At 41.8% G+C, this 17,032-nt stretch overlaps 1 protein-coding gene across 1 annotated transcript; it reads right to left on the bottom strand.

The window, feature by feature from the left end:
* Window positions 1-214: 214 nt before the first annotated feature.
* Window positions 215-14,291, bottom strand: srk2 (Tyrosine-protein kinase SRK2). Its single transcript, NM_001140611.1, is given in 7 exon segments — window positions 215-645; window positions 2,060-2,425; window positions 3,536-3,688; window positions 5,744-5,888; window positions 11,473-11,522; window positions 11,524-11,599; window positions 14,170-14,291. Coding segments are annotated over 6 exon segments (924 nt in total). The 5' UTR covers window positions 11,555-11,599; window positions 14,170-14,291; the 3' UTR covers window positions 215-466.
* Between the last annotated feature and the right edge of the window lie 2,741 nt (window positions 14,292-17,032).

Genomic DNA, 17,032 nt, shown 5'->3' on the forward strand with positions numbered 1-17,032 from the left:
AAAGGACCAGGGAAGATAACCAGATGCCATTATTTACTACTTTGACATTTTGTTTCAAGCATAACCTGGAGTAATAGAGAAATTGAGAGATATTCAGTGTGGCCAGATTCTAGGCTACAGAGTTTAGGCTAGTTAGTATACTGTACTACTAGTGTTGGGAATTGTCTTATTCTTATGCAAGTGTAGAATCAAAGATGAAATCGGACAATGGTGTAAAGGCAGAAGAAAAGGTTTAATGTGGAAGCACACACCATGTCTGAAGACAACAGAGATGACATCAACTTTTTTCCCTTCACAGTGCAGTCAGTAAAATCAGCAATGTGGTCATGGTAGCAATTTAAGATAGTGTTGTGTATTACTCAAGACTAAGGAACATTCCAGACTCTCAAAAAGCTGAGAAACAAGACTCTAACATACATATAATTACTGCTATTTAATCGATACTAAAGAATGATTACATAAACCTTCAACCACTAACGTTCCTCAGCCTCATTTTTAGAGACCTGAAAGTGGGCCTGTCATGTTTATTCTCCTTCCAGCAGTCCAACATGATCTTGTACACGTCTTTGGAACAGTAGGGGTCAACAGGGCAAGGCATCCTGTACCCATTGGGAACCATCCGTTTCACCTGGGAGTTGTTCAGGTCTGAAACAATAAGATGAACTAGTTATAGTGTAATGCAACTGATCTCAGACAGTAAAACAATCCAACCTGGGGCATGTAGCGCAGCGTAAAAAGAGTAGATAGAAACTGCACCCGCCCACTCAGGTCAGAATTTTATTGTCGCCTGAAGGGTGAACACGCATGTTTCTGAGGACTTTTTATTGTCCACAGTACCACGAATGTCTGAATGTTGTACGCGTTTCGAAATGGAAGTTGCATGGGGGGTTTTAGATGCAGTGTAATAATAGGTAATTACCACTAATTACTTCTTTTTACTTTGATAACTTTCAGACATATGTTCTACTTTATGGCTGTTACTATTCTTTAATGTTTGAGTTGCCAATACTGCTTTGCCTCTTGTTTACTGTATGTAGTATTATTCCGTACTGCCAGAAGTGTTATTGCATTGGTTGGACAAGTACTTTTGCTGAAGTGGTTAAATTGTTGTATTGGTAAACATAGTCTTTCGCATGCACACGCTCCCACAGCATTTTCCATAGAAGGCTACGCTTATATGACCAGATTGAGATGGCAGCCCAAGTGGCTTCTGGGATGGCTTACCATATTAAGGGGTTTTATTGCGCTGCCATGGGTGAGCTTCTAGAGTCATCCCAGACAGCTCTTGGAGCTTGCTCATGCACAGAGTAATTGACCAACCCTGTGGCGCCAGGGCAGATCTGATAAGGTCTCAGCCTGGCAAATTCTCACACAAGGCTGGAGAGAGAGGGTGCTATAAATATTGACCCTTTGTCAATCCAAGTAATTGGTTTCTCTCCCTCTCTCTCTCTCTAAGAGGTGAATGTTTAAGTTTATGTTTATGTTGATAATGTGTTTATAGCCCTTTATAGACATGTTGTAATGCCATTTGTCATTTATTCATGCACGTATAGGTATATTGCATAGTTATAACCTTTAACTAATACTGTTTACATGTGTTCATCTCTTTGTCTTACAGAACCACAACAATAAGATTCCAAGTCATTCGGATTACCACGATCATATACCCTCTTCAAATGGAAACAGCTGTGTCTGTGTGAGTGTGGTGGTGACCAAGTGTTCAGCATGGGCTTCAACATCATGTTCTGACCGGACAGCACTGTAGTGGGCAGAACCAAACCAATCCGTTATAAGTACCTAGCGGGTGAGGGCATTCACAGTCGACCGCTCAGACGGGTGAGGGCATACCAGCCAACCATTTTTACGTGGTCCTTCTAGACAGATTTAGTGACCAACAGTTTGTTTTACGTGGCCCGTAATTTCTCCGGATTTAGCGACAAATCGTTTTTACAATAGAAGAACGGGAGGAAACAGGTTAAACTCAATATTAGGAAGGTATACCTAGTGTATACTCTTAACTAGAGATGTGGAGTTGAAATCGTAAATATGAAAGTCTTACCTGGATAGGGATTCTTCCCAAAGGTCATGATCTCATACAGCAAGATTCCGAAGGACCACACGTCACACTTGATGGTGAACTTCTCGTTGGCGATGGCCTCAGGAGCCGTCCATCTCAAAGGGAATATCGCTTTCCCTACAGGTATATAATACAATTTGCTCTGACTGGAAAGCATTGGTGTGGCTTGTAAGACCCTGGCAAGGCCAAAGTCAGCCACCTTGTAGACGTTGTTCTCGCCAACCAGCACATTCCTGGCTGCCAGGTCCCTGTGGATGTAGTTCTTCATCTCCAGATAATCCATCCCGGAAGCCACTTGGGCTGCCATCTCAATCTGGTCATATAAGCGTAGCCTTCCAACCCTGACCTCTGTGGAACAGGGAAGGAAAGCACAATGATGAGATAAAAATGACATGATGGGTAGAATTTTCACATTCAAATTTGGAAAGGAACAGGTGGAAGTATGAAAGCTCATATTTAACTGTTGGTACACAAAAATGGTTGAAAAGTTCAACGCTTATTGAAAATGTCCTATAGTTTGTGTACCATATTTGAAAGAGGTTTTAAGTAACGGCAGGAGTTTTACAAGCCATGTGACCTGATAACTATAACATAGCATCCAGGACCTACATACTAGGCGGTGTCAGAGGAAGGTCCAAAAAATTGTCAAAGACTCCAGTCGCCCAAGTCATAGACTGTTCTCTCTGCTACCGCAGGGCAAGCGGTACCGGAGCGCCAAGTCTACGTCCAAAAGGCTCCTTAACAGCTTCTACCCCCAAACCATAAGACTGCTGAACAATTAATCAAATGGCCACCCGGACTATTTACATTGCCCCCCCCTTTTGTTCTTTGTTTTTACACTGCTGCTACTCGCTGTTTATTATCTATGCATAGTCACTTTACCCCTACCTACATGTACAAATTACCTCGACTAACATGTACCCCCACACATTGACTCGGTACCGGTACCCCCTGAGCTCCCGAGTGGTGCAGCGGTCTAAGGCACTGCATCTCAGTGCAAGAGGCGTCACTATAGTACCTGGTTCGAATCCAGGCTGTATCACATCCGGCCGTGTTTGGGAGTCCCATAGGGCAGCGCACAATTGGCCCAGCGTCATCTGGGTTTGGCCGGAGTAGGCCATCATTGTAAATATGAATTTGTTCTTAACTGACTTGCCTTGTTAAATAAAATATAGCATTGTTATTTTATTGTGTTAGTTTTTATTAAATGTTTTACTTTATTTAGTAAATATTTTCTTAACTCTATTTCTTGAACTGCATTGTTGGTTAAGGGCTTGTAAGTATGCATTTCATGGTAAGGTCTACACCTCTTGTATTCGGCAAATAAAATTTGATTTGATAGGAAGTTATAGACTACAGCCCTTAGATTTTTCTGATGGGATAATGTCATATAATTAGGAAAAACTCCTGGGCGTGTACTGCAGGGCTTGGCTGGTTCATACGACAGTGTACTCTTACTCAGGTAATTAAGCAGACTTCCGTTCTTCATTAGCTCAGTGATGATATAGATAGGTTCTTCAGTGCAGACAGCCAAGAGCTGGATGAGGTTGGGATGCTGCATAGTCTTCATGATCTGGGCCTCTTTTAGGAAGTCCCGAGGGTCCATGGTGCCTATGACAGGAAATGAGGAAAAGAAGTTTGTTTATTTTTCTTGCAGGATTTTTCTTGCAGGATTTTGTTTTAAGGAACTCGGCCTTTCAACTTACTCTTGATAGTAGAAAACACAAGGTGCAATTTTGGAATTAGTAGTGCATCAGCAGTTCTCCTCTTGTCAGTCAGATTAACTAGCCCTTGACAGCTAACCATTTTTAGCCCATTGACTTTGTTGCAATGTTTGAGTCACTCAGGTATCAGATGAACACACATAAGACATGGCAAATGGGTAGAATTGCAGGAAATTAGCTTTAAAACGGCAAAGACATTTCTCCACCTTATGGCAAAATGTATAGAATTGCAGGAAATAAGCTTTAAACCTGCAAATTTTTCTCTCTGACAACAAGAGGGGTGTGAACAGTTTTTTGTCATCATGGACAGTGCTTGTGTCCATAGAAATAGACATGGCACGCGGGGGATGTTCCCCAGTGACGAAGAGGGGGGCCTGTGTAAGGGTCGACGCTGGTAGAGACGAGAAGCAGGTACAGGGAGTGAACATTTAATATCAACGGACATGGAACAGGACAGGACAGAGCGCGGACATGAACACATAACGACATTAATGCAGACACAGGAAACAAACGGGGAAGCAGACAGTTATAGAGGGGGCAATCAACAAAGGGAAGGAGTCCAGGTGAGTCCAATGTGCGCTGATGAGCGTTATGATGGTGACAAGTGTGCGTAATGAAGGGCAGCCTGGCGCCCTCGAGTGCCAGAGAGGGAGCAGGTGTGACAGGCCTGAGTGAAAATGTTTGGGAATCTCTGTTGTAGGTGTTACATTAGGCTATCCAGCTATCTCAAAATTGTGGTAATCATGGCCGGATTATGCAGGGGCCCCACATTGACTGTTTGCGTCACTCGGATAGCAAATTAACGTTGCCTAAGCGATGGCAAAATCTGTGTACAGCTGCATGTCTGCAAATACAAACAAAATGCAATATAGCCATGCCACCTTAATGTACAGTAGAATTAGAGAGTATTACTGATAAATATTAGCAAAATAACAATTGTACAAACAAGGGATTGATATTTTGACATGCAAGCTTTACCCGTCCACAAGTCAGATAGCAAAGGCTGCAGCAAAGATACCTGGGCCCAGTTTTTAAAAACTTTTCTAATCGTATTTTGGCAATCAGATTGGATTAAATCTTAGAATTGTTTTTTTATTTAACTAGGCAAGTCAGTTAAGAGGAAATTCTTATTTACAATGATGGCCTAATTGTAAAGGCCCCCCAGCCAAACACTCCCCTAACCCGGAAGACGCTGGGCCAATTGTGCGTCGCCCTATGGGACTCCCGATCCCGGCCGGTTGTGATACAGCCCGTGATCAAACCCGGGTCTGTAGTGACGCCTCTAGCACTGCGATGCAGTGCCTTAGACCGCTGCGCCACTTGGGAGTGCCTCAAAAACAGAAACACTTCAATCTGGGATTTGGCAATCCAATCTGACCTTTACTCGAGATTGAAGACCCCATCCAGCCTCCTTAGCAGTTTATTTATCACGTGATTTACGAACAAAGGTGGATTTCAATAGGCGGTGCATTGGGGGAGTGGGCATGTCCTCTGTCCTCTATTGTTCCTGGAAGCAGGGAGGGAGGTCGATGACACAACAGTGGACCCATCAGACCAACTCCTTGAATTTGGCAGTTGTGTCTAAAAAAAAAACAATATTTTTCTCCAAAACATATTTTTTTTACCCTTAAGTGTGTGTACATTACTGTATTTATACTTGGGATATTGTTTTTCAATGAGAAAAGTACAAAAATAGCTGAAGGGGGTCTTTAAATGTTGTAGTTGCGTTGTTATGTAGTTTCCTCATCTCTGTTTCTCTATGACAGTGTAAAGTAGTAACATGATCTTGAGGTATCTGGATCACAAGGATCCTATCCCATCCTTTTCCGAAAATCTGCCAAAAAATCTGATTGATCTGATCCTGGATTACCAATAGAGGATAATTACAGAATCCAGATCATTCTTTTCCAGATTTTTGGAAAAACTTGTCCCAGGTGTTTACCAGGTATAAGGGTCTTCACTGCAACTGGAGTGTTGTTATAAAGGCCTTGATAGACCTCTCCAAAGGAACCTTCGCCCAGCTTCTTCCCCAGTCTTATAGCGCTGCGGTTAATGTTCCGGGGGTCCGCAGAGCCAAGCGGCCTAAACTGTGAAGGGAGACAAGAAAGACATGCAAAACCAGATTATCAGCAGATCAGACCCCAATTTGAGTCACCTAACATACCTTACAACTGTAACCTGTCCTCTGTAGGTTCCATCAGTATACCAACCTCATTATTAAAGGCCCATGTAGTGAAATATCAACTTCTCAAGATTCTCAAATCATAGTTTCAGTGGAAATATGTTTAATGTGGGTTTAAGTTCAAAATCTCAAGGCTGCTTCCTCCCAAAATATAAACAAATAAAACATGCCAAGACATGGCATGGTCTTGCACATTTACATTTTTTTTTTTTAAATAGGGTATTTTTTCTCCCCAGTTTCGGGATTACTTCTTGTCTCATCGCTGCAACTCCCCAACGCGCTCGGGAGAGGCAAAGGTCGAGTTGTGCGTCCTCTAGAACATGACCCGCCAAGCTGCACTTCATAACACCCGCTCGCTTTACCCAGAAGCCAGCTGAACCAATGTGTCAGAGGAAACACAGTTCAACTGATGGCCGGGCGCCGGCCCGCCACAAGGAGTTGCTAGAGCGCGATGAGCCAAGTAAAGCCCCCCCGGCCAAACCCTCCCCTAAACCGGACGATGTTGGGCCAATTGTGCGCCGCCCTATGGGACTTGGATTGAACCACAGCCTGTAGTGACGCCGCAACACTGAGCTACGCCACTCAGGAGGCCCCTTGCACAGATTATTTACAGAATAAGGAAATTAAACTAAAACTGGCGAGTGCCATTACGGGTCCAAGCACTGTAGGTGTGTTGTTTGAAACACTATTATTTTTGGTATAGTAATTTTTAACCCTAACCCTAACCCTGTCTGTTGACCACAATAACTTTTCAGAGGAATCACCTACAGTAAGAAAGTCATTATTCCATCCATATGAACATTGCACAAATATGTGGCATAGGATCATGGCTAGAATGGATGTAGCTTTTGTCAAATTAACGTAAAGTAATTTTTTCTTTTGCATTTTCACTAACCCTAACCTAATTCTCATAACCTGCTACGTTAATTCTTCTTACCTGCTATGTAAATTCTCCTATCCTGATACGAAAAGTCAAATCTGATGTTAATTTGACAAAAGCTGGATCTCTTCTAGCCATGATCTTTTCATAGGATGACAGGAGACAGGGAAGTGTAGCTAATGAAGGGGGCAGAGTAGCCTACACTTTGCGAGCATCGAGAGGCCAGAGATAGCCAGACTAATAAATTGGGCTAAGGAACAGAAGTTGGGTATTGGAGAAGGGCCATCAGTATGCGTTCTGTTCTGTAAGCAATACCGTGGATGAAGGTGTGGCATGAGCGTTGTGAACGGATAGACGTGGTAATGGACAGCGAGGAAGAAGGAGAAGAGCCGAGTGAAGAGGGAAGATGTGTGTTTAGGTATAATGGTGCCAAGCACAAACCATAATCTGCTGTCTCTAATGTCTCATAAATTGAACCTGACGAGAGTGACGATGAAGACCTCTGAGTCCGAGCCTCGCCCCGACGGTCATGCAAAGGATGATTCTGGACCAGTGGGAGTGACATTTTTGGAGAAAGTCGATCCCTGCCTTTTGGCTGTCCCATATGTAGTCTCAGGCTGTGTAGAAAAGAAATTGGGTACTTCGTGTCACGCGCCTCGGAACAATACCTGCGACTTCATTTTCTCTCCGGAGCAGAATGCCTTTGAAAGGAGTGATTACTGGGGTGGCGTTAAGTGTTGAGGTGGAGGAATTGAAATGGAAGATTCCCAATGTATGTGACGCCAGCCCAGTTGCGAGTGTGGTGAAACTAAGAATACACTGTCTGTCCTTTTGAGTTTTGAAGCAGAGTCTTTCCCTGACAAAGTCATGTTAGCATATGTCAGTTATCCCTTGAGAGATTTTATTCCGAACCCATTAAGGTGTTTCAGATGCCAAGCTTATGGTCATGTTGCAGCAGCTTGTAGGAGGGAGATTCCAAGATGTGAGAAGTGTGCAGCAGGGCATGGGACAAAATAATGTGTAGTATCGGTGGAAAAAACGGTGTGTGTCAATTGTGGGGGTGCCCATGTTGCTGGGGATCAAAAGTATCCAGTGCGAGAGAGACAGGTTGAGGTTGTCAGGGTCAGGGTCAAAGTAGAACAGGTGTTGTATGATGAGGCAGTGAAGACAGAGGATGATGGGTCAAGGGTGAGTAGTTGGCCTAGGCCAATACAGAGTGATACGAATTTGTGCTTCAGTAAGGTTGGCTTCTTAGCGTTCATTGCCATGGTTATCAACTGTACCACAGGAATGGAGCGTAAGTCACAGAAGATAGGTATTGTGGTGGCAGCTGCAGAGAAGTACTTGGGTGTACAAGGTCTTACTGGAGAAGAGTAACAACTTGTGTTGAACAAAGGCTACTGCCGTCACTGCCAAAGTATCAGATTTTAGAGACAACAGCTTTTTTTGTGTCCCTTTTGTTTTGTGTCCTCCGTCTGCTGTGGAGCCGGATAAACTGATCACGTCTAAATAAATTCAATAGGTGCTCTATTGGCATGGTTTGTTGGTGGTTGCCACTATTGCCAAAGCATTGGAAAGTACTCAGATCCCTTCCATTTCTACACTTTTTCTTTAACGCTACAGCCTTATTCTAAAATGGATGAAATACAGCTACACACAATACCCCATAACGACAAAGCGAAAACAGGTTTGTAGAATGTCTTTGCAAATATATTACAAATAAAAAACTGAAATTCCTTATTTACATAAGTATTCAGACCCTTTGCTATGAGACTCGACTGATCATCCTTGAGATGTTTCTACAACTTGATTGGAGTCCACCTGCGGTAAATCCAATTGATTTAGAAAGGCACACACTTGTCTATACAAGGTCCCGCAGTTGACAGTGCATGTCAGAGCAAAAACCAAGCCATGAGGTTGAAAGAATTGTCCGTAGAGCTCAAGAGACTGGATTGTGTTAAAGCACAGATCTGGGGAAGGGTACCAAAAAATGTCTGCAGCATTGAAGGTCCCCAAGAACAAAGTGGCCTCCATCAGTTTGGAACCACCAAGACTCTTCCTAGAGCTGGTCAACCGGCCAAATTGAGCAATCGGAGGAGAAGGGCCTTGGTCAGGGAGGTGCCCAATAACCCGATAGTCACTATGACAGAGCTCCAAAGTTCCTCTGTGGAGATGGAAGAACCTTCCAGAAGGACAATCAATCTCTGCAGCACTCCACCAATCAGGCCAATCAGGAAGCCACTCCTCAGTAAAAAAAAGGCACATGACAGCCCGCTTGGAGTTTTCCCAAAAGGCACCTAAAGGACTCTCAGTGTAACGGTAGTCGTACGTAATGGACCAAGGCGCAGCGGGTTGAGTGCTCATCTTAACTTTATTTGAACACGTAACAAACAAAACAAGAAAACGATCGAACGAACAGTGTTGCAGGCTAATACACAGCAGTACAACAACAACTTCCCACAAAGGGACAGGTAAAACAGGGCTACCTAAGTATGACTCTCAAATCAGCAACAACGATGTACAGCTGTTCCTGATTGAGAGCCATACCAGGCCAACACAAAGAAATACACATCATAGAAAACCATAGAAATACAAAACAAGAACATTACCCAAAAACCCCGGAACACATAAATCAAACACCCCTCTTACATAAATACATATACCATTAAACCCCGAACCACATAAAACAAATACCCACTGCCACGTCCTGACCACACTACAATAAACAATAACCCCTTATACTGGTTAGGACGTGACACTCAGACCATGAGAAACAAGATTCTCTGGTCTGATGAAACCCAGATTGAACTCTTTGGCCTGAATGCCAAGCGTCATGTCTGGAAGAAACCTGGCACCATCCCTACGGTGAAGCATGGTGGTAGCAGCATCATGCTGTGGGGATGTTTTTCAGCGGCAGGGACAGAGAGACTAGTCAGGCTGGGGAGAAAGATAAACAGAACAAAGTACAGAGAAATCCTTGATGAAAACCTACTCCAAAGCACTCAGGACCTCTGACTGGGGCGAAGGTTCACCTTCCAACAGGACAACGACCCTATGCACACACCCAAGACAACGCAGGAGTGGCTTCGGGACAAGTCTCTGAATGTCCTTGAGTGGCCCAGTCAGAGCCCATACTTGAACCCTATCGAACATCTCTGGAGAGACCTGAAAATAGCTGTGCAGCGACGCTCCCCATCCAACCTAACAGAGCTTGAGAGGATCCCCAAATACAGGTGTGCCAAGAAGACTCAAGGCTGTAATTGCTGCCAAAGGTGCTTCAACAATGTACTGAGTATAGGGTCTGAATACTTACGTAAATGTGATCATTTTTAATACATATGCAAACATTTCTAAAAAACAGTTTTTGCTTTGTCATTATGGGGTATTGTGTGTAGATTGATGAGGGGAAAAAAACAATTTAATCTATTTTAGAATAACGCTGTAACCTAACAAAATGTTGAAAACGTCAAGGGGTCTGAATAGTTTCTGAATGCACTGTATATGAAGTTGGGATGTAACAATTCACCAATACGCATCCGTCCCCGATTCAAATGTTTAATATTCTAGTGCATCGGTCCTACTAAGCTACTGATAAGATAATTTATCTGTTTAAGGTTTTGACTAAAGTACTCCACTCTGAAACCATATAACTTTGTGAAATGTATTAGAATTATAAGGCTATAATAATGCTCATTTTGAAATAGTAACAGCGTCCTAGTCTTAAAAAGTCTACTCAAACCCATATTGGATTATATCACAGTGTCAAGGCATATGAACTAACAGGTTATAGAGCAAATAACACAATTTTCACAACACATAGGTTGTAATATGGCTTTTTTCCCCTGCCTTGGCTTCCCCGGTAATTAATATATATATATATAAACGGCCTCCATATTTTCAAGCATGGTGGTGGCTGTATCATGTTATTGGTATGCTTGACATCAGCAAAGAGTGGGTGTTTTTCAGGATGAAAAGAAACAGGATTGAGCAAGGTACATGCAAAATCCTAGAGGTAAACCTGCTTCAGTCTGGTTTCCACCAGACACTGGAAGAGGAATTCACCTTTCAGCAGACAGATCTACACTGTAGTTGCTTTTAAGTAGTCAGTGAATGTTCCCGAATGGCCAAGTTACAGTTTTGACAAATCTGCTTGAAAATCTTGTCTAGCCATGTTCCCCAGCACCATGACAGAGCTTGAAGAATTTTAAAAAGAATAATGGGCAAATATTGCACAATACAGATGTGCAAAACTCTTATGAGACTTACCCAAGAAGACTCACAGCTGTAATCGCTGCCAAAGGTGTTTCTAACAAGTATTGACTCGGGGGTTGAACTAGTTACCTAAATTAAAGGTACAGTATACTATCTAATCAAGGTATATCAGTGTTTTATTTTTAGTTCATAATAAATAATTGAAAAATTCTTCCGACAGAGCAGTTTTGTGTAGATCGTTGACAAAAAATGAAAATGAAATCCATTTTAATCCTACTTTGTAATATTAAAATGTGAAGAAATCCAAAGGGGGGTGTAGACTTTCTATAGGCACTCTAACGTCATCCTGTTCTCCTTTGTCTACCTTTCCTGTTTGAGCTCTGCCTCTTCTTCTTACCAGAAAAACCAGCAGGGCCGGCACCCCCACCATCATGCCAACGGTCAGGAGCCAGGGACAATTCTCCAGACATTGGCATCATTCACTCTTCTCCTCTCTGCCTGGAATTACTGAATAGATTCCAAACCTGAAGGTTGAAGACAACAAAACAAACACAAAATGATGTATCCGGGCAGCTGATGTAGATCAGTAGCTTTACAACAAATTCGTTGGTGGGTGGGCCTGCAGAAATTTGTGTAATCATCATTCTGCTTAATCAGCTTCTTGATATGCCACACCTGTCAGGTGGAATGATTCTCTTGTCAAAGGAGAAATGCTCACTAACAGGGATGTAAACAAATTTGAGCACAACATTTGAGAGAAATAAGCTTTTTGTGCATATGGAACATTTCTGGGATGTTTTCTTTCAGCTCATGAAACATGGGACTAACACGTACATGTTGCTTTTATATTTTGTTCAGTATAAAAATTTAACCCTGGGATAGAGTTGTACACAATTTGCCGACACACCAGAATGTCTTTCCAATAGGTGGTGAGTGTTCCTGAAAAGGTCCAGTCTCAGCCCTGATTTAAATCTGCTTGAAAATCAGAGACATGGTTTGAATATTTTTATAACATTTTTTGTTTACCTTTATTTATCAAATGTATTGGGGTTGATCAGATATATATACAGATATACAATACCAGTCAAAAGTTTGGGCACACCTACTCATTCAAGGGTTTTTCTTTATTTTTACTATTTTCTACATTGTAGAATAATAGTGAAGACATCAAAACTATGAAATAACACATGAAATCATGTAGTAACCAAAAAAGTGTTAAACAAATCAAAATATATTTTATATTTGAGATTCTTCAAAGTAGCCACCCCTTGCCTTGATGACAGCTTTGCACACTCTTAATTCAGAAAGATACTTTTTCAAAGTGAAAGAAAAGTGAAAGTGAAAGAAAAATTATAACTATATTTCTGCCGAGGAACGCTTTAAACTGGATAGTGATTGGCTCAATGGGAACAGCTAGCATGTCACTGTACTACCTCCACCCCGCTAGTAAATATGGTTTCTATTAGCAACTGTTGTAATTTACTGGGGTCACTGCCAGTATGTACTTAAAAAAAAAAAAAAAAGTCTACAAAAAATGTTACATGCAACTGAAAAAAATACCTCGTCTTGGCACCTTCAATGTATTCAGCTGTTTTTGTGTAGATTTCCGACCTGTGTATTGCAGTAAGGTTAATGCTATCTGGGATCCTTGGGACATGAGTAAGTCGCTCTGGATAAGAGCGTCTGCTAAATGACTTAAATGTAAAAATGTAATGTAAAAATGTGTCGAATAGGCCTTTTTTCGGTTGCTGGTAAATTTCCTTTTTCCTTCTTTTGCGAGTGAAGTGAGTTCGGAAAAATTTAAGTATGCCTGTTAGAAAACGTTTTCACATATACACTTTAAGTCCGAAAATAACGATCGCTGTGGTAGAACGTTTGTTTTGAATGGCGATTTTCTGCATTTATCAAAGTCCCATCAGGTTGCCTGATTTCAGATGTGTCCATGTAAACAGGATTATGAGTGAAATCATTATTCTTGCAAAGTATGTAAACGACTAAATCGAACTATTATCTTAATCTGACTATTCACAATAATCGTATTATTCTGTGAATGTAACCGTAGCCCACTCATAACCTTAAACGACTCCCCTCGGGGCGACGTTATAGGTAACAAAACGATTCAACACCAGAGACGGGCAATTCTTTGTTTCGTGGCAATAATGCGGGCTGGGTCTTCAAGTGACATTATAGTTGACTGCGTGTACAGTGTATAAAGTGTACAGATGAATCATTGGTCTCATTAATGGCACCTTTTCTACCTGTATTTGGTGTCAGTATATGTCCTTATCTATGCTTGCGTGGTTTTTTTGTATGTTCAGTGCCGCAACCCAAATGTCCCCACGGGGATAATAAAGCCATTCTTTTATCTTAAGCTACAACACAGAAAGTCACGGATGTAAACCAAGCTTCTGAAAAGTAATTTTTGCATGACAGGAACCACATCACTTTGTGCCTCCTAGAAACTTTAGATGTTTCTCTCTTTCAGTGACGTGAAGACAGTGAGATATATGAGCACTAAAGCTTGCATCTATCTGCCTTATGTTGTTTTGGGTGGGTCACAGGCGAATTAATTTGCTTTTGAGTAGGCCTAGGCTAGAAATTTTAAACAGATGTCATAACGTTTGCGGTTCATTTATTTATATCGAATGGGATATAATTGTATACTTCTAAATGGAATAGACTACTTTATGCCACATTCTAAGCAGTCTCTTCCTTTTGCACTTCATCAGAAAATCTTATTTTCCTATGAGCACTGTCTTGATAAGGTATTTGCAGCGTTTTTGCCTAAAGGGAAATTGAAAGCCAGCAACCTTAAAATCGCAAGGTTTTCAGTGCGAATTGTGTTTCAAGCGCTCATTGGCAATGAAAAACGCTTATATGATTAGTTTCCAAGCCAGACAAGTCTCAAACACAGACCCAGACTCGTAAACCATCGCTATAAATTGGATACATCCAATATAAAAAAAGTAAGATAAATATTTAAGCTGCAGTCGAACACAGCAAGTACAAATAAAAAACAATGTCACTGGATATTCAGGGTTTCCCAATAATACATTTACCTGATGATTCACCAATCGCTCCATATTACACTTACCTTTGACAAATATTGACCAGACCAACCAACAGAGAACTATGGCACACTGAAGTTACACCAGAGAAATGTATATAATGACGAGATAGTCAGGTCTAACAGTTGGATTAGGATTTGCTTTCCTTAGAGAGAGGAGGCGAGATCACGTGGGGCCATTCCAGCCAATGAGAAGGCAGATATCGTGTGCCAGACAGGCGTAACTCGAATATTACATCGTTTTTTTCAAAGTTGCCGATATGCCATGTGTCTATGCTTATATCAGCACATTCGAAACAACCTAACCACCACGAAACTTATATTCGATCAAATAAGCCTAACGGAGCAAAGAAGCCATCATTTTTTGATGTTGGCCAAATTCGACACTCTCATTGACCTCCACGCATAACTCCTCGCCTGGTGGGCAAAAAACGACACAATCGCCTCTTCCTCTTTGGTGACGCTACTCTGAGTTTCATTTCCACGAAAGAGGAGAGGCAATACCGACATGCCTGATGCCCTAAAATGTATGGCCAGTCTGAGATATGTCTTTTTCTTTGCAACTCTGCCTAGAAGGCCAGCATCCCGGAGTCGCATCTTCACTGTTGACTTTGAGACTGGTGTTTTGCGGGTACTATTTAATGAAGCTGCCAGTTCAGGACTTGTGAGGTGTCTGTTTCTCAAACTAGACACTAATGTACTTGTCCTCTTGCTCAGTTGTGCACTGGGGCCTCCCACTCCTCTTTCTATTCTGGTTAGAGACAGTTTGCGCTGTTCTGTGAAGGGAGTAGCACACAGCTTGAAGAGATCTTCAGTTTCTTGCCAATTTCTCACATGGAACAGCCTTCATTTCTCAGAACAAGTGACGAGTTTCAGACTGACGAGTTTCAGAAGAAAGTCCTATGTTTCTGGCCATTTTGAGCCCGTAATCAAACCCATAAATGCTGATGCTCCAGATACTCAACTAGTCTAAAGAAGGCCAGTTTTATTGCTTCTTTAATCAGGACAACAGTTTTCAGCTGTGCTAACATAATTGCAGAAGGGTTTTCTAAATGGTCAATTAGCCTTTTAAAATGATAAACTTGTATTAGCTAACACAACGTGCCATTGGAACACAGGAGTGATGGTTGCTGATAATGGGCCTCTGTACGCCTATGTAGATATTCCACGAAAAAATCTGCCGTTTCCAGCTACAATAGTCATTTACAACATTAACAATGTCTACACTGCATTTCTGATCAATTTGATGTTATTTTAATGGACAAAATGTTTTGCTTTTCTTTCAAAAACAAGGACATTTCTAAGTGACCCCAAACTTTTGAATGGTAGTGTATATTTCTTAATTCCATTCTTTTACTTTTAGATGTGTGTATTGTTGTGAATTGTTTGATACAACTGCACGGTTGGAGCTAGGACCACAAGCATTTCGCTACACCCGCAATAACATCTGCTAAATATGTGTATGTGACCATTAATATTTCATGTGAACAAACATGGCACCTCACCTAGATTTGAGTTGAGAGAAATTAGGCAAGGTTGTCCTATCTCACCGTATCTGTTTTTAATTAGTCAACCAATTTCTTAAATTATACAGTTGAAGTCGGAAGTTTACATACACTTAGGTTGGAGTCATTAAAACTCGTTTTTCAACCACACGACACATTTCTTGTTAACAAAGTATAGTTTTGGCAAGTCAGTTAGGACATCTACTTTATGCATGACACAAGTCATTTTTCCAACAATTGTTTACAGACAGATTATTTCACTTATAATTCACTGTATCACAATTCCAGTGGGTCAGAAGTTTACATATACTAAGTTGACTGTGCCTATAAACAGCTTGGAAAATTCCAGAAAATTATGTCATGGCTTTAGAAGCTTCTGATAGGCTAATTGACATGGTTTGAGTCAATTGGAGGTGTACCTGTGGATGTATTTCAAGGCCTACCTTCAAACTCAGTGCCTTTTTGCTTGACATTATGGGAAAATCAAAAGAAATCAGCCAAGACCGCAGAAAAAAAATTGTAGACCTCCACAAGTCTGGTTCATCCTTGGGAGCAATTTCCAAATGCCTGAAGGTACCATGTTTATATGTACAAACAATAGTACGCAAGTATAAACACCATGGGACCACGCAGCCGTCATACCATTCAGGAAGGAGACGCGTTCTGTCTCCTAGAGATGAACATACTTGGGTGCGAAAAGTGCAAATCAATCCCAGAACAACAGCAAAGGACCTTGCTGGAAGATGCTGGAGGAAACAGGTACAAAAGTATCTATATCCACAGTGAAACGAGTCTTAAACTCGACATAACCTGAAAGGCCGCTCAGCAAGGAAGAAGCCACTGCTCCAAAACCACCATAAAAACTACGGTTTGCAACTGCACATGGGGACAAAGATCGTACTTTTTGGAGAAATGTCCTCTGGTCTGATGAAACAAAAATAGAACTGTTTGGCCATAATGACCTTCGTTATGTTTGGAGGAAAAAGGGGAGGCTTGCAAGCCGAAGAACACCATCCCAACCGTGAAGCACGGGGGTGACAGCATCATGTTGTGGGGGTGCTTTGCTGCAGGAGGGACTGGTGCACTTCACAAAATAGATGGCATCATGAGGTAGGAAAATTATGTGGATATATTGAAGCAACATCTCACCTCATCTCAAGATGTACTGGTCCCCCGTGGGAATCGAACCCACAACCCTGGCGTTGCAAACACCATGCTCTACCAACTGAGCCACACGGGACCACTTATGAATGCTGAGCTGCAGTCTATGAACAGCATTCTCACATAGTTATTTCCCCTCTTGTCCAGGTGAGAGAGAGGGCAGTGTAAAGTGCAATTGAGATTGCGCCATCTATGGATCTGTTGGGGCGTTATGAGAATTGGAG

Source organism: Salmo salar, chromosome 07 (genome assembly GCF_965601325.2).
Source record: "Salmo salar chromosome 07, fSalSal1, whole genome shotgun sequence".
Classification (NCBI taxonomy): domain Eukaryota; kingdom Metazoa; phylum Chordata; class Actinopteri; order Salmoniformes; family Salmonidae; genus Salmo; species Salmo salar.